Source organism: Mytilus californianus, unplaced genomic scaffold (assembly GCF_021869535.1).
Source record: "Mytilus californianus isolate M0D057914Y unplaced genomic scaffold, xbMytCali1.0.p SCAF_9, whole genome shotgun sequence".
NCBI lineage: Eukaryota > Metazoa > Mollusca > Bivalvia > Mytilida > Mytilidae > Mytilus > Mytilus californianus.
In genome coordinates, this window is record NW_026262745.1 from 53,273,347 (window position 1) to 53,293,112 (window position 19,766).

A 19,766-nucleotide genomic window follows, 5' to 3' on the forward strand; every position below is an offset into this window, starting at 1 on the left:
ATAGTGTACGAATATAGGATAAAAAAATATTAAGTAATACTGCATTAATCAGTTTTATTGGCCGTAAGACAGAACATTAATTTTGTGTATAGTTACTTCATAACATACATTTAAAGAGAAAACATCTCATGCATATCATATCATTGCCAACGTTTAAATGTATTACCGAAGTTTGACTCCGGAGTATACAATTGTTTTGACAGGTTAACTACTGGGTGGTAGATTAGTCTGGTACTTGGTCAAGTAAGAGTAAGAGTAACTAAAATAAGTATAACCAAGCTTAGAATCGGTGCAATTTGATGAAAACATTCATTGTATTGTGTTTTCTATACACGACAAAATCATTTAAAAACAGTTACTTCCCGCCGTAGAATTTGTCAATTCCACACGACAAAGCTAATGTGTGACTGTTTTCACAGTTTAAATTAGAGTTTTGTATTTATCCTTCCATTATGATTAAATTTGATTTAACTCATTAAATTTTACAGGCTTTCAGAAGAAGGAAGTGATCAGACCTTAGAACAAATTGGAAGAGGCAGTATCATCAGAGCTCAAACTATGGTAAATTATGATAAACTCTTTGCAGAAAAGTAAGTAATTTTATCTTTTAACTTTTTGAAACTTAATTCAACTCCTTAACATGTTTTACATGTTAATGTACGTTTAGAAAATGTTTTCCTTGCAGGTAATTACGCAAATTTGCTCAAAATTCTCCATTATTCATATTCAAAGGGTTTACTCGTAACACATTCAGAGGAAAGTTGTTTCTAGTTTATGTCATCTGTAATTCCAACAAGTAAACTTCTATTTGTGAAAACTGAGCACAGTATTAGCACATAGATTGATGAGCCCACATTTCATTTTGATCTGGATTTAAATATATGTTCATAGATTTTGAATTTGTTTATATTACGAACTAGTTCACATAGCCCCTAACCGTGGAAACAAACCTTAAAGGTATTAGTTATATTTATGAATAAATGCATTATTGATAAGACTTATATTTTTTCTTTTACTTACCTTGTTAGCAACCGTATGAGCTTTTGGTTAGTTTTAATTATAACAATTGACGACATTCTTACACTTCAGAACTTCTTATTTCTATTTTGTTGAATACAGCACTTAGTGTCCGATTTGCATGGATCCAACCATGTTACCTGTTCTTGTTTTAACTTATAAATCAAAAGTATTAATTGGTTAGCTATAGTGTTGTGCATATACAAATGCACAAAAAATACAACAAAAATTAAAAAAAAACGAATGTTCTCCTGCTAACAATTTATATCAGTTGAAAATATGATTCAAAGATTTGATTTAAATGACCAGACAAAATAACGCAATTTAGCACTTTTCATCTTTTTAAGATTTGCATTACAATAATTTACCATGCATTTAAGGCGAATTTCATTTTTGTGGTTGTTTTAAATGCTATGTTTTGGCTTCAGTTTTTTTTAAAAGCTAATCAAAAGATAATCTCTTGTTTAAATAGGCGGAATAAAAACATGTTTCATCCAAGTTGTGAGAGTTAAAAGATACAAAAGTAATGATAAGACACTAACATGATATATACTTGTTATTTTTTAATAGTCAATGTGCGTCTTCTTAACTTTTGTAAGGTCAGAAGAAGTAACCAAAAGGGTATCTGAGCTGTATGAAAATAAATGGAAAGTAGCAATGATAGAGCTTGGAGAAAATGGTGGAAAAAAGAAAAATATTGAATATCTCTTGAAAATATTAGAGGTATATAATATATATATTTTTTTTCTGTTTATATTACATGTATTAGTATCCTTATATCGTAAACTACGTTTACAATTGTGTTTTGATGTGTTGTTTTGTTTCATTTCTGTTTCATTTCGTTTTTACTTTTTACTGAGTTGCTATATTGTAATCTGCGCTAACATACAACTTAAAAGAAAAGTTAATCAATGCTAAAATACATAGAGTTGCTGTTCCATACATAACTATCATGCAAGATTGACCATTATTGATTCATTCCTAAGTACGATTACATTTTTTACGTGGTTCAAGTTGTTAAGAAAATAAATATGTCATATCAGCTTGGTGGTTAGTACCATTATATCAGCATTTTCAAGGGGGAAGTATCTTACCGCTATATATTTCCTTTATATCAATCAATGTTACTCTTGTTGGTTTATTGATCGAGGGGAGGTTGAAATCTTAAACATCACTATTCTATTTATTAATATCTGTTAGTGGACTCGGAACTATCGAAACCTGTCTTTATCTAACATGATATTTCAGAAGTACACAAAAGGTTGTCAGTTTTAAGATACTCAATTTAAAATAAATTAACAGAAATATTTGTGTGGTATCAATCGTAGTACGATACTCATGTTATAGCTTTAATATTTACATGTGTTGTTTGAATCAAATTTCCTTTTAAGAACGCTTACTCGTTTTGTGAACGTATGGAAGGAAGATTCACTGATGAATTTGAACAAGCTATGTTAAATGGTGCAGCAAATATCAAGGTTTGTGCGAATTGTATTTGTATCAAAATATGTTTGTAAAATTATATTTGCATTAAGAGATGTTTGTAATGGACGTCAGTAGTAAAATTAGCGTTTTAACTTTTAACATTACTTGTAATGTTTAGCGTAAAATCATTTATCTTAGTTATTTGTATATGATTTATATCGTATTATACATGTATAACAGAAATACTTTTATTATCAAACTTTAACGTTAAAGAGACGCCAAAGATACATTTGTATCAAAGGGATATTCAAATTCATTAGTCAAAAACAAACTGACCATGCCATGGCAAAAAACGAAAAACGACGAAAAGACGAACAGTACACAAAACACAACAAAGAAATTTAGACTGAGCAACACGAACCCCGCCTAAATCCCAGGGGTGAATCAGGTGCTCCAGAAAGTTAAGCAGATCCTACTCCTCATATGACATCCGTCGTGTTACTCCTACAACATACGTTGATAATTATGTTATATCAAGTGATAAGACATTACGCAATAGCGGATTGGTAATTGACTCTTATCTCATCCTAAGACTTCACAAAATTCTAGACTATCGGTTAAGTTTTAATATAACATGTTATTAACAACTGTATATGCCCCGCCAATAATTTATCAGGCATGAAGTCTTACCCATGTCAGTCATGCACTTTTGCGTCATCTAAGTGTTAGTCAAACTATGCAGAAATCAAATAATTGACTAAATTGGTTTTCTTGATTCCTGCAGCTATTGATCTGATTTATAAATCCAGGAAAGCGTATCGGACGCCAAACGTTATTTTTATTTTTTTATTTCGGCACGAGAACCATTAATTGATAGCGTAGTTGTTTAACTCTGTTTTGTAATACCTGTAGACTGCGAACTGTTTTTTTTTTTGTATACCCATTGTATGATGGTGTCGTATCAATAGACTTGAATTTTAAAGTTGAAAATTTATTTTCAAAATAATCATACTTGACTTGTGTACACAGTAATTTAGGGAAAATCGAACAATAACAAAATAGGCTTCACAAAGTGTTGTTCATAAACACCAAAAAATAACTCCACTGGCGCCCTGCCCAGCCCTTTTTTATTGGGATTAATGTTTATGTTTCTACTTATTTACCGACATTTGATGGAATTGCAGCAAAAGTTTGGTTAAATTGTTGTTAACGGATGCATCTTTTTTTTTCCTTTGAATTCTATTTATTTCAATATTTCAACTTTGATAAAATTAGGTTTTCGGTTTTCAAATATTTATTTATCGAACATTACTGAAGGCAAATTAATTGTCGAAATACGCACCTTGTACGGCAAAAAAGCATTATTGATGTTAAACATTTTATAATATTCTAGATGATGCGACATGTATATTTTAAAAAAAAAAACATGGTAACTGCTATAAAGTATGTAAAAAACATTACAGGAAGTAGTTGATACTACAGTCTTTGTGAGATCAATACTAGAACGGCTCGAACGTTGTATGAACCAGGTATTTAAAGTTTAAACAGATAACTTCAATTGTAGTGTCAACATTCACTTTAAATTATTTAATGAATCAACAAAACACCATTAGTTCGTTGAATGTCAAGTCGTATTATTTCCAATTTTAAACTTACCGGGCATGTTCATTATATACGTTGTAATAGTTCACTTCACACGTTAATGAGATAATGCAAGCAATGCATTGTGTATTATGGACTCTTCTTCTTGTTTGCACTTATCTGTAAACTACAGTAGATAAAATCCAAAAGCAAACAGAAACAAGTATCAGCAATACAACATCTACTATGTCTACAAGACATTAACGTCAAGTTTATCGTCAATGGATTACTTATTTTTATTATTATCCTAAGGCTCAAATTTAATTTGATCAGGTTCAAACCTGCTCACCGTTGTTGATGCGAAAAATTTCTCATACTTGTATAACTTCCTCGTGATTTTCATAATACGTATACTTTACTGGGTGAGAGAGTAAGAGTCCTATGATATTTAAGTTATCAAAATCATATGCATACCCGGACAGATAAGATTTTGTGGAGTGCTCCACGTGCCACACGATATAATAACTCTTTATGAAGAGCCTTGCCTGCTTCCTATTTAGGCCTACTTCCAGTCGTCTGATATGTTAACGAAACAACCATTTTCATTGAATTTTTAGTTATATGTTTTTAGATTTTGTACTATGATTACAGCTTGAATGAGGTCAATTATTATAGCATATTAACATGATAATTAGATTTTATCCCATGTTTTAGCATGCTATTTTGTTAGAAAAAAACTATCAATTTAACGAATGTTTATATAATTTATGAAAAATGAATAAGTTGGTAAAATAAAAGGTTTGGTGTTTGTAAGGATATTTTGTCTGCTTTTTCATTCTCCAGATGTTTTTGCGAGAATATAGTGAATATCAGGAGCATAGGACGAGTGAGCCTGTGCATACCTATATAACAGACGACCTGTCACTCTCTTGGTTTATGGTTACTCGAAATCCTCGTGTTTTCATATCAACCACAATACCAAAAGAGTCTCATCCACAATTATACGATTCTTACAGCACGGATGGGTTAGAAGTAGATTATGTTGTCCTACCTATAGTTAAATGGTCTACCAATGAGAACAAAATCATCCGCAAAGGAATAGCAGCCTTCAAATGAAATGGGATGCATTTGTGTTGGATTATTTTATCTTATTAGACTTTTCTTGATATTTGTATATCTATACACCTAATATATAATTGAATACTTTTCAAAGAAATTGGATGCATTAGTGTTGGTTTATCAAATCTTATTTTACTTTTTTTGATATATGTATATATGTAAACCTGATAATTAATTGAATACTTTTCAAACAAATTGGATTCATGTATGTTGTTTATTCTATTTCATTATACTTTTCCTGATATATATTTATAGATTGATAAACTTCTCCTTTATTTTATTGTATTTTGCTAACCTTGATTTGTGGCTTTTTATCTTCGGAATATATACAGGTCTATTTTGAGCATATTACTGTATACATTAAATGACAACAGTAATAATAATAACTTAATGACATTCAATTACAAATTAAGTCATTGAAAACTTAACAGATAAGATATGCAATGCTCTTAATTAGGTGAATGTGCATATGAAATTGTTTGGAGGAGAAGAGATAAGATAGTTAAAGTGTGTATTATCCGTCCATGCTTATTTAGTTTTTACAATACAACAAAAAAGGCTATTGATACATTTTGCGTTCAAAGTGCTTTTTGGGATTTTTATTTTTTCAGAAAAGATAAAAGCCAAACATTTAAGAAGGACAGGTAAATAATTTTGCTCACATTTGAACTTTTCTATTTAATGTTTCCTCTTTTGTTTCTTTTAAAGAAGATTTTTTTGTTAAATAAACTGAATGTGACTTATTTCCTTTGTAATACTGGTTATTTCAAGCATTCCTGTCAAGTTTTGTCATAATCATTTCAATAGTTTGAGAAAATCTAGTATAATGTAAGACGACATCTACAGCGATTCGAGCAAAATTTCTTCGAAAAATCCAAACCAAGCCGCATCATGATAGAATAATGTGTGGACCAATAACTGATCAAATATTTATCTCATCTACCTACAAATAGTTGAATATGATACAAAAGATGACTTTATGGTGATAAATACTACTAATAGACCTCTTTGTCTTCCTTATAAGGTCTCTTTTGGTCCATTTATACCTCTCATTTCATCACAATTTCTACTTTTTAGGCCAATAAATAAAATTTTTGGGGTAACTTTCACTCATTTATGATAGAAATGTTATTATAAATGATTAATTGAAGTATTCAAGCTAAATGAACTATCCGTATGAAAGTTTACTGTCTTCAAGGAGATTTCAATAAGTCCTTACGTAAAACTTAAATTTACGCCGCGTTCCAGAGAGGGACATAAAAAGCTTCTCTTTTGGTGAATGATTTGTTGTTACTGCTTTAAAAATAATTTCATTTACTTAAAACTATATATTTATTACAGTATTTCTTAGGAAAAATTTTCTACTATAGCAGAATATAAGAAATAAGGAGAAAAAGCTCCCCAAGCCTCTAAGTATGGCTTGTTCTGTCAACTAATATTCTTGGTAAAGTCCTATTTCAAGGACATTTTCTCATAAAATGTGTTTGGAGACTCAATCCACTCAGACTATTCATTATTTGTAATATTTTACTTAAATAGCAAGAAATTTTAACACATTCAAAGTATTCACAAGGTCAAAGGTGCATGTACAGCTTCCCATATTTGGTGTAATACCACCATTGATTTTCTCTTATTAGTATTTGTTAAATTTGCACTTTTCAAAAAATTGTGCAGAATGTATCTTCGTTTCAAATAAAGAAATACTTGGCATTAGTAAAGTTTTATCCTGTCTAGTACTATAGAAAAAATTTCACATAACATTTCATTGCATATAAGAAAATAACCATCACTGAAAGTTAACCAATCAAATCCCTCCCCCCTTTTTAACCTGTGTACAAGCTTTAGTAACCATGTAACCTCAAGTTTCCAAAATATTCTATAGAAACCCCAAATAAAAATAAATAAATGTAGGATCAATTACCCACAACTGTCAAATGCAAAGGGAATATTTTTTTCGACCTATTTTCGTATGCAAAAGGATGTGACGTACTATGATTTGGTGGTATTACACCTTTTAGAATTGAGGTAATGCAAAACTACAATGGATTAGCTTTAAATCCACAAATTTAGAAAGCACGTTACTATACATAACAGCCAGAAGCTCTAGATTTTGTAAATCTTAAATTTCGGAAAAAGGCTTTTGAAGCAAGCTCTGCCTTTGGTATATTAATGACATACATTTTGTTCTCTATACGGTGAAAATACGTAGAAAAATATATAAGGACCAACTAGTATTCACTGAACCTAAGGGAAAGTCGTTAATTTATCATATATTCAACGTATCATCCAAACATGTTGAATTAATGAATTTCTTCTCTTCACATTTATATTTGTTAACTACCAGATATTACATGATCGTCAACGTATATCTGGTTCACATTACTTATTCAAAACACGTTTCCTGTTGACATTCCAGTGAATCTCAATATTACGTATTTCTTATTCTACCCTCTGTGTTGACATTAACCTTTTCACAACGTTAGGGACAACTATATCTCGTAATATGTTGGCAAAACAGAGATAGGGACATATGACCTCGTTTTAGTATGACAACAAATTATGTCTCCGGCCAATGGGTTAATAATTAACTTATTTCTTTAAATTTGGGAAAGACGTCTTTCAACAGCAAAACTTAAGGTTGTGATATTTTGAGTAAATCAGTTATATTTTATCAGAAAGTTCTGACGATTTTAAAACCTTTTTAGTCTTCCCTATTACTGCTAATTCATTAAATTTTATGTCACTTTAAAGGGATCAGTGAAAAATCTGTTTCTGGTTATGTCTTGTCGTTAACGACAGTTGTTAACCTGCAGCCATCGCTATATGTACAGTTAGCTTTATTTAGTAGTAAGTAAAATTTGACTTATCATGTACTGTAATTAATATCCTTGTTCAATAACTCTAGACTGGTTGGTTGCTGTACTTTCCATTTTTTCAACTGTGTGTATTACTGTTAACATATTGTATATATAAAGGCAAAGTTTGAGCACATTTGCAATTAGTTTGGTTTGATCCCACCTAATATTGTACCTGTACCAAATCAGGCTATATGGATTATATGTTGTCCGTTTATTGTATGTATTTTTAGAGTTTTATTTCTTGGGCGTTTGTGCTTAGTATTGATTTTTTTTCCTGTTCAATTATTTTTTTGTTATTCCTGTTTTCCTTTTTATATGTTTTATAAGATTTAAGATACTAGAATTTTTTTATTAATAATATATGAATTTTATTTACACACGAACAGTAGTATTTATTGACGTGCTGCTATAAAGAGTCTGGTGTTCATTGAAAGTGTACCCTGTTAATTTGTGTCATTTTAACATTTCTAGTAAAAACATGTATAATAATATTAACTGAACTATAACTGCAGATATTATATTTTTCAGCTTATCTTTAGCATGTTTAAATATGAAGTTATGTTTGTCTTCAATTCACTGTTTTAATTCTATACTGATTGCACATTAAGATAAAATAACATACTCGTTTTCTTTAAACTGTTTGAGCACTCTAGTAAATCTCAGTATTTCTCTTATCATATTGTACATGTTAAGAACTACTATTTTGTACACTGTTATCTGGAATATTGTTTGTTTTTATTTCTTTGTGTGTTTCAAAAGCATTTGATGCCATACTTTGCAGATTTGAAAAAAAATACAAATAAAATTAAATTGGAATGCAAAACGATTGATTTTGATTGTGCCATATTTACTGGTATTATGTTTAGAATTTATACATGCATTGTTTGAACTTGAAGTTTTGAAACATTTTCTGGATTATCAATTATCTGGGAAAAAAGCATTAATTCAAATGTAAACAGGTATATGATTAGAAAGTAAAAAAGGAATTGTGTCAATAGACCAAATCTAGATGCACTTGATGTATTCGTAAAGGATAGGCGGATATTTGAACTATGAATCCTGTTTCTTTCTTCTCTGTAAAATCTATACAAATAAAGATACTGTCTATCAATTGGTGTTGTAAAGTATGTGTATCGTTGGCTTACAAATATTTGACTTTGAGCGCTCCTGGTGCAGGTATATCATGTAGATCTAGAAAAGCGCTTAGGACGCATATAATTTGTTTTGCATTTTGATATTAGCCAATGACATAAAAAAAACAATTCGAAAATAAAAACATTAATAAGAGAAACTGATAAAAAACATAGCCAGAACAAAAAGAGAAATAACAGTCTATGATACACTTTATATAAAAGCATGCTACAAGCTGTTGTATGACATCAGTACTAGTTTTGGCATGAGTGTGTCGTTAAATAAACAGTCGTTTTGCAGATTAAATTGGCCCTGTCCTGCAGTCTCTTGTTGGGTCGTATATGGTCAGAACTGGTATACTCTACTGGAAATATTTGGTCACAAGTTCACATCTCTTATTAATGTACCGTAGTTTTTTTCAGATGAACTTCTCTGTGGAGTTGTAAAAGATTACTCAAATTGATTTTATCTCTGATTCAATTTTCTTCACTGCAGTAAATTCAGCACTATTGCGATAATTCGCTAGCACTCAATTCAGTAATGATCAGTATGATGTTTATGTGTACAGGGTGAACAACAGCAACTGAACAGTCTGAAGATTGACGGAACAGATCTTAATTGACTGCAAGCGAATTGTCTGAACAGTACTGTATTTACCACGGTGGATACGTCTGGCAACTTTTCACCAGAGACCAACGGAAGATGATGAAATTAACCATTTTATATATTCAGGACTATAACTTAACAGTAAATTGAATCTATAGGCTCTGTAAAATTGAACGAGTCGCATAAAGTGCGAGAATTTCGACTCCCAATTAAAATTTGTGATATGATGGACAGTGTGGGTAGTATCGCTTAAAGCAGAGTTGAAGCAAGTGTGTGAAGAGACCGTGACACTCTCCCTTAACGTGTCCCGTGTTTTTATTGTACGTGGCTGCGTATTTACACATCCAGGAGATTAAAACGAGTGCCCTTCTTAAGGATGGGTTTTACTATCGGATGGCAAGCGATCACCAATTAAGGTATTCGTCAAATATGGTTATGTTAATCCTAGACATTAAACTTTAAACGTAATTTTTTTATCATTTTTCTCAACATCAACGGAAATCGATATTTCTTCTAATAAAAAAGGTGTTGTGTCACGTGGTTATACACATGTACATCATATTTTCGTATGATATACATCTTTGTTATTACAGTATTTCTTGTGTAAAGGAATAGGCATTTGTCTCTGTAAAAACGTAACCTTTAAACATATATATCTTTAGATAACTATTTAAATGTACAAAAGATGGAGATAAAATATCAATACTAGTGCATTAGCCTAAGTTTACAATAACATGAATAATTATGTCTAGCATAATCAAGATTGAAGATGCTTAGATAAAAGAGAATCATCCGACATCAGAAAGTCCTGGCGCCATGTTAGACAGGGACTATCAGGAACTGGAAACGAATGTTATAAATGTACAAGATCCACGAGCTGATAAAACTGCAAAGCTTAATAAACACAGGCAAGTTCTAGTTTCTGAACGTACCGTTCGACAATGTTGATGGATCATTGATTTTCTCTTGGAGTGCATAGGACGAAATTTGCGCTCAAGCTTGACATTCGGAAATGTATTTTGTGGTGTATGGGGAACAGGTGCTGGACAACTCAAAACCAGTAGTATAAAGCGATGAGAGTCTATTGTTTTACAGCGGTACAGGCATGTATATGTATAGAATAAGAGACAGGAAGGCGGGAGACCGGACTTAGTGCAAGGAAGAAGTGATCGAACATTGTGGTGTAAGGATCTATCCGCTGTCGATGTGTTGGAACATTTTCAACGTTTTAGGGATACGTTAACGTGGATACATATTTTTATATGAACACTCAGTGTGATTCGTTTGTCCCGTAATTGTTCAACAATTTCCTTTAATGATTTTTTTTTCAGGAAGACAATCCGCTAAAACACAAAGCTCATTCTTCTTAAGGCAAGATCTCGCCTTAAAATATTGTCTGTCCAGCACAATCATCTAATCAAAATGTAATAGAAAATGTATCGTTATTCCTAAGGTTCGGATAATAATTAAATGTTAACAGTGACGTCACCTAAATCGGGGAATATTTCGGGATATTTTTGCTATTGTTCTATCGTACAACAGCTATATTTACGATACTGCTGGCCACTCTCTGTAGCTAGAAAAGATGTGGTGCGTTACATGGACGTTCGTTGTATAGTATACGTAATTTGTTAAGTACATAATGTCTTCAATGTTTTTACACATTATTAATAACATAAAATTAATTACTTTAAGCATTTTATCGTCATAACATTCGAAACAGCACTTGCAGCAATAACATATGGGAATACAGGTAACCTTGATTTATATAATATTGTGCAAACTGTAAATTGTCTCCTTTAATAACGCATATAATTGTGTGATTTTAACAATAAAGTAGCACCTCTGTGAGTAATGAAGCCATCACAGCATTAGGTAAGTCTTTTATAAAATATGTAAAAATGATTTATACGTTTCCATAGTCTCCGTATGCATAATCCAATTCGTGAAATAGTAGACATAGTGTATTTGGGAGTTCGGAAATGGGTGACGAAAATTTCATTTCATTTACTGGTATAGTGTCCAATTTTTAACTTTAATAGCCTTATTCGGTCAAAATAGCAAATACTGTGACAATAAGTATACAAATGTCAATATAATCATGTTTCTTTTCACTCTTAAGATTTATAACTCTGAAGGACAATTTTTACTTTTCATTTCCAGATGTACATTTGCCAGATTATTTTCATACGTACATGCATTGATTATTAAAATATACCCCCTTTTATCTGTTTGACGATATTATGTTACACATAATGATTTACTTCACTTCCATCAAATTGTGTAAATATTTTTTTGTGATATCACATAATCCATTATATATGTTCTTTAATACACAAATATTCATGTTATACACTTTGTAGTATTTTTGTTATGAAAGACTTCATGTTTGTGGTTGATGTGGTCTGTTATACTATGCGGAATTTGGGCAATTTCTGATATTTCTTTTTACCTCGCGATGACCATGAGCGCATTCCGATGTATTGTTGCCACAGAGATTTGACTTTCGTGTTTGACTGGTAACCGATCGTATAAATACGTGGACATTATCGAGTGCAAAATAACATTCCTAATCGCTTGTTGTAAATTCATTCCTTCAATGAATACTCATAAAAATATTTTTTTAGAACATAAATTAATAATATGAAAATGTTTTGTCGTTAGAAATATATATATAATTAATATCTATGCACACGTACAGAAAAAAATGGTGTTAACGCATGCGGAAGAATATCTCAAGAACGTTTTGCGGGAAAATATGAATGCCTACTCAAATGCGATCTATAAGAAAAAATCGAATTATTACAGAAGAGTCCACCATGCACTTGCACTGCACTATTGTTAGAATAGTAGAATAGAATGATATACAAATGGATGAAAATTATATATACAAGTCATGTAACTGTTATATACAAATATTAATATAATATTTAACAACAAACCAGAGTATACTAATTTTTATCATTACAATATAATAGTTATTACGGTGAGGTTGAATTCCCTGTCATTTATTCATCATACACGTACTTGTCTCAGAAAAAAATATATCTCTGTACATTAATCTCACTTTCAGGTATAGAGATGAGATTTTTTTCTGAGACAAGTGCTTGTGACCGTCAACAAGAACTTGCTATCGTCTGATGTTCAGTACTCCAGTACTTTGATTATGTAATTATGTAAACCTTAAATGCATTATTGCTTTGCTTTTGGAGTGAACGGTTTTAAAAAATGAAGTCACTTTGAAACATTTTAAAATTATATTCTGTAACTCTTATTAAAGGAATGTGCGCCTTGTTTCTTGTTTTTTGTGGGATGGGTTTCATTTCTGTATGTTTTCGTCCTTGAGGTTGATTAGATGCTTGCTTTTTCGTTTGTTTAATGCGTATGATAAACGGATTGGATAAGGTAAGGGAGGGGGTCTTAACCACAACATTCATTTGCATTTGTTATTATATATTTATATTTATCATATTCCTCCATTTTTCTCGGTTTGTCAAAACAATTGTCATTGTTTATAATTAGTTGACACACAGATCATCACTATTTAACTATATAATCATTCAAACGGTTGTTATCAGATTAGAGAACATTCTAATTTAGTTTTTTCTGTTATAGACATTAATGATCCTCTGCCTGCCGGGTTTGATCTTGAGCTCTTAGAACATTCTTCAAATTTATAATTGTATCCAATCATATGTGATTTACTTCTTGTATTGATCACATAAATCAGAAAATATTGTGTTTTGTGTTTGATCTTATCTATAATTATTTGCAGCAGTCTGCGTTCTATAAATAGGTTATGGATATCTTATTAAAAATGCATGTTTTATAAGCATATATAAATCCATATTTGACTTTTAATTGCCTCCTTACGGGACAGACAAGTATACAACAATATTTGCAATCTAAACTACCTGAAGTCTACACAAAGTATAGAAATAAAACAAACTGATCATGCCAAAGGTTTACAAGATTTGAATCATATGGATTATTTAAACATTGTAATCCTGCCTTTAGTTGTATTAAAAATGTTCTGCATTTTACTTTACATGATCGAGCCTCCTCATGGGTTATTTGATTATGTGATTACATGGCCAATTTTACAGTGATTATTTGATCACCAGCCAAATATTTCATGATTATTTGTTTATTTGATAATCTAGGACTGTATTTTTGATATTTTGATTATCTGGTTTAAAAAAATAATTAATTATTGATTGATTATATTGGCAAAAGATTTGTGATTATGTAATTACTTGGACATCCCCATGAGGGGCCTCATGATTGTATATATTTCTGATATAACTATAGTATTACTCTGCATTGATGCTGGTTTAAATAAAACCACCGTCTTAAACTTTATGGAGTATGCAAAAACAACTTCTTAATGGAACGATCACAAATGACCACTGACGAGATTTTCGATTATCAATTACTTTGAAAGAAACTTTTTCAGGCTGTGTTCAAATTGTTCACTTAGCCTTTTCTTACAATGGGTAACATATCTGAATAACTTAACATGTCTTTTCCCAAATCCCACTTTTTTTTACTCCCTATATCTCACATCCCCTCCTCTTTTTTTCATCTTTTAACCCATATACCCACTATTTTAACCTGTATAGCCCACATCTCAAATGTGTGTTACCCCCTTATCTTTCTCATTATGCTTCAATGGTTCTATCAAATGGTTAAGGAATGGTTTTCAATAGATATAAGTCTAAGACAACAACAAAAAAATGTATATGAATGTTTATTTTTATTGTGGGGTTGTGTTGTCAGCGAATACATTTTAGTTTCTTTGGAAGACAGTTAGGTACAGGTATTGAGATTGTCTATTTCTCCTCGTATATCATCTTTTGGGTATATCTAACCGGTTACATTGATTAATTGATTGATTGATTGATTGATTGATTGATTGATTGATTGATTGATTGATTGGTTGATTGATTGATTGATTGATTGGTTGATTGATTGATTGATTGATTGATTGATTGATTGATTGATTGATTGATTGATTGATTGATTGATTGATTGACTGGTGTTAAGCTGCACTTCCTATACTATTGTGCTATTTCATGTAGGTCCGTTTTTATTGGAGGAATCCGGAGTCCCAGAAGAAAACTATAGACCTTCGGTAGGTAGCTGACAATCCAAGTCAATTAAGATTTCATTGTTCTCAGTGCGAAAAACAAGTGTAATATATGAACACTGAATCTTATGACCGACATGCTGAGCAGGTTTGGAATGTTCTAGTTCGAAAGATAAGAGGTAGACATGTCACCCTATTTGGTTACAGTTGTCTGATTCTACACCTACCTGTCTTTCCTCTTACTTGAAAACCAGCGAATTCAAATTGTCAAGTCTTTGGTTTGACCCGCCAGTGTAACGTGCCAACAATCTGCTAAACTCTCAACAACATAATACAAGTTCACCTAGGCGATTATAAAGATTTGCGGTTGTTTTCTTAGTTCTTCATGGAAGACTTTTCAGAATCCATCATGACGAAGAACGACATAGAGATCTCAGTATTGTCTAGTATTATAATTGCTTGCTAGTACGGTCTTATCTAATTTTTTTCAAACTGTGGGGAGGATACCAAGGGAGAAATTTATTATCATACGTCGAAGAAAACTAAAAACACAAAGCGAAAAGACAAAGTTCAAATATGAATTGCTATACTTGTTTTCACGGAAGGTTTCTTAGTGAAATCATTTAATAAAAATGCTATGAACTAGCTGTTTCTGAATTGGGCCTGCTATAGCTATATATTCTCGATTTTTTTCAGTGTGAGTTTCAATTTATCATGCTTGCTATTGTTCTATCCTACGACAGCTATATTTACGATACTGCTGGCCACCCTCTGTAGCTAGAAAAGATATGGAGTGTTACATGTACGTTCATTGTATAGTAGACGTAATTTGTTAAGCTCATAACGTCTTCAATGTTTATATACACTTTATTAATAAAATAAAATTAATTACTTTAAGCATTTTATCGTCATAACATTTTATATAGCACTTGCAGCGATAACATATGGGAATACAGTTAACGTTGATTTATATAATATTGTGCAACCTGTAGGTCGTTTCCTTTAAAAAACGCATATAGTTGTGTGATTTTATCCATAAAGTTGCATCTTTGTGAGTAATGAAGCACATCATAACATAAGGTAAGTCGTTTATAAAATATGTAAACATGATTTATACGTTTCCATTGTCTCTGCATGCATAATCCAATTGGTAAAATAGTAAACAAAGTGTGTTTGGGGGTTCAGTAATTGGCGACGAAAATTTCATTTCAGTTATAGAAAATGCATATTTTAAGGTTTTTCTTGTTGTATAACACACCGAGGGGTGTTATACGACATTATATACCTATATGGAATTATTTTCTTTCAGAACGATGTCATTCTTTCAAAGAATAACCCGGAGGATACCATGTTTCAATGAAATATGCTCCAAGGCATAAAAAATGACCTGTGTATGGTCATTATTTTCCTTGATAAAAATGCAAACTATAATTTCCTTCAAAATTATATTCGTCTGATAGTTTCTGTTGCCGATTTGGGAATATATTTTTTAAAAGTTCAATCTATGATAGGTGTAAAAAAAAATCGTCATTGCCCAAATTTCAATTTTGGAAACAAATAATGTGAAGTTTTGTTAATTTATCGCTACAATACAGAGACATTATCATATATGCGAGATGAATTTTAATGTAAAACTTTCTTAACACTTTAAAATAAAGCCAGATTTAACATATTCGTGTGCAAGATTTTGAAAATCTTATTGATTCACACTGAATAGGTTGATTGCTTGATGGTTACTTAACGTCCAGTGGCATATATTTCATGCATGTTCAGGACGATACACACTGAATAGAAAATCATACTGTGACCTACATGTATTGATATTCGTTTTCGTGTAACATGTACATGTATCACGATTTCGTGCCCCCTTCGTGTCAGTTCTTAACTTTTTTACATTTATGTATACCTTTTACTCTATCAAATGAATAACTAATAAAACATTCTTATATTCTATTGAATAACATTCACGTACCTCACAATGAGGTCGAGTGGGTGGAGGGTATATAATTATATCCTGATTATCTGTTAAAAATTGTATTGCTATTCAAAAGCAAATCATTCTGAATATTTCATTCGATTCAATTAAAATTGTTGAAAAAATAATCACTTTTCCGCGATAAAATGTCATTACAAATAGACAAAAAAAAACATAGCACCTCCCCCTTTCCATAAAATAAGTTGGTACAATAAATTACTTACAAAGTGTCTTGTATTTTTCATACACCGTTATCGGATGGTAACAATTCATTTGTGTCTTACTTCATGCAGTTACAGTAATATTTGTATTGTGTATGGATAATAATTTCTAAGGTTTATATCTAGATAAATCAGTGAGTTTTATTTCACATTCTAAATGAGCCGTAGGGCGTATTAAAACCTGAACGCATTAGAAAGGAATATCCCACTTTAGTGTGGTCGGTAAAATAGGATGCTATATTTTGCAAATCTTTATAAAAAACAATATTTTTGACGGTCTATAAGTCAGATAATGCATATTTTATATTTGATGTGTTTCCCTCAGTTTTATTTCGTAACGCGGATTTGTTTTTTTCTCAATCGATTTATGAATTTCGAACAGCGGTAAACTACTGTTGCCTTTATTTAAGGTTTTTCTTGTCGTAGAACACACCTCGGGCTGTCAGGATTGCCCAAGGAAAGACCTCCCTACGGTCGGTCTTTCATTTGATCAATCCTGACACACCTCGGTGTGTTCTACGACAAGGAAAACCTTAAAATATGCATTATCTATAACAGAAAAACCTTACAATATGCATTATCTGACTTATATACCGTCAACAAATATTAATATCTGCAAAGATTTCCAGGATTTGCCTTCTATTTTACCGGCCACAATAAAGTGGAATATTCTTTTCTGATGCGTTCAAGTTTAAATATGCCCTACGGTTTATTTTTAATTTGAAAAAAAAATTCACTAATTAATCTAGATATAAAGTTTAGAAATCTTCATCCAGGTGTAATAAAAATATATTTGCACGACATGAAGCAAGTTACCGCTCGATAATGATGTATGAAAATTACAAGTCAATTTGTAAGTAATTTATTGTACCAAATTAGTTGATGAAAGAGTGTGTTATGTTTTTTTTCTATGTCTTCATGACATTTTTATCGCGGAAAAGCATATTATTTTTCCAATAATTCCTAACGAATTGAACTATTCAGAATACTTTTCATTTGAATGAAAATATTTTTTTTTTGTGTGAACAGAGAATCTGGATAAAATCCCCCCCCCCCTCCCCCGCATTATAAATTAAGTGTCTGTTATTTTATGTAAAAAAAAATGAGTATTTGGTCATTTGATCATTTGAGAGAGTTAACGGTAGATAAAAATGTAAAACAATAAGAACTGGCAGCCGCACGAAGAGAGCACGGAGTCGTGATACATGTGCATGTAACACGAAAAAACGAATATCCATTTATTGTAGCGATACATTAACAAAACTTCACGTTATTTGGTTCGAAAGTTAAAATGCGCGTCAATGACGATTTATGGTATTTCAGACTAATAAACGGAGGAAAGGATTGTTTCTGCCTTAAACCTATCAAAGATGGAATATTAAAGGGGCACTAGCTATGAGATATATAAAAAATTAAAATGTATGATTTTTTTTTTTGGTTCAATCATTAATGAAAGTAAAATAGTGAAATAATAATTAGCTTTTAGCAGCCAATATGGTTCAATTCTGTCAAATTAAGCTAAGAAACATTGATGATGAGTTATTCACTTGCAAGTGAATAATTCGACCTCATTGAATCCGTATTCATGTGAACTTCAATTTAATTCCTTAGCTAGAGATAGATAACGCATACATTGTGCGTGTCAGAGTATTTAAAGGAAAAGAATGTCAACATTGAAAGTGAAACAAAGGTAAATAATTTTATTGACTGATTCGATTTACAAAAAAATCATTCTTATACAGGTAAACATGACGATTAACATATACATGATATAGTTTTAATCTATGATACGAAATTAAACAGACCTAGAAAAATATAATTGCACGATTTCGATATCTTATTTATATCTATATGTATGTTTATATCCCTTATATGGCAATCGGATATGTTCGGAGGTCAACTCGATTGTTAATTAGATGGCGTCAAGACTAAAATACACACGAAACGAAGTTACATATAATCAAGCCCATGCTCTCTAAAATGTTTATTTTAGACTTTTTACAATTTGGATAATTGTTTTACATTATTTTAAATCAAATATGAAAATTTGAGTCAAATCGGTGAACATGAATTTGACAGCTAGTGCCCCTTTAAAATGTAAACCCTCAATTTGCAACAACACGCGATAACTTTCAAGCGAATTAAATGTTTAAGTAAATTATAATTTGCATTTTAACCAGGAAATTATACTCTATACAGGTCATTATTCTATGCCTTGAAGCATATTTCTTTGAAACTTGGTATCGTCCGGGTTGATTCTTCAAAAGAATGACCTATCGTTCTGAAAGAAAATAACTCCATATAGGTATATAATTTACTGGTTGTGTCTGATTTTCAACTTTAATAGCCTTATTCATCAAAATAGCAATAAAATAATAAATAATGATAATAATTTTTATTTATTAAAGTGTCACATATTGATTGCCATAAATCATCTACAATATTTATAATATTTACACATAAAACAATCAATATCCAGCCATAAATACTGACTTATGAGACACTAACATTACAAAACTTTATACAATAATGATCAAAGTTAAAACAACTAAACAATACTCATTAAAATTGTTTCTTATTCTTGTAAAATTTTCTTATATCAAAGTTATATACAAAAAACAATCTAAATATATAAAAATTTCTTGACTATGGTAAAATTGACGTATAACAAGCTTAAAAATTATTGCCTGTAATTAAAATTTTCTACTGATAAAAATATTTGCGTTAAAAAACAATTATAAATT

General features: G+C 30.9%; 2 protein-coding genes across 3 annotated transcripts in view; one reads left to right on the top strand and one right to left on the bottom strand.

Annotated features, from left to right (window-relative positions):
* The window catches only part of LOC127714136 (interaptin-like), a 38,619-nt gene extending 29,796 nt beyond the window's left edge, over positions 1-8,823 (top strand). For both annotated transcript variants that reach the window (XM_052220134.1, XM_052220136.1), the window contains 5 exons: positions 489-590; positions 1,617-1,740; positions 2,409-2,495; positions 3,906-3,971; positions 4,867-8,823. In XM_052220134.1, coding sequence (XP_052076094.1) covers positions 489-590; positions 1,617-1,740; positions 2,409-2,495; positions 3,906-3,971; positions 4,867-5,139 — 652 coding nt within the window. In that variant the 3' untranslated portion in view covers positions 5,140-8,823. The remainder of the gene's footprint in view (positions 1-488; positions 591-1,616; positions 1,741-2,408; positions 2,496-3,905; positions 3,972-4,866) is intronic.
* LOC127714137 (galactose-3-O-sulfotransferase 2-like) overlaps positions 1-19,766 on the bottom strand; it is an 85,462-nt gene that overhangs the window by 10,824 nt on the left and 54,872 nt on the right. The window lies entirely within an intron of this gene.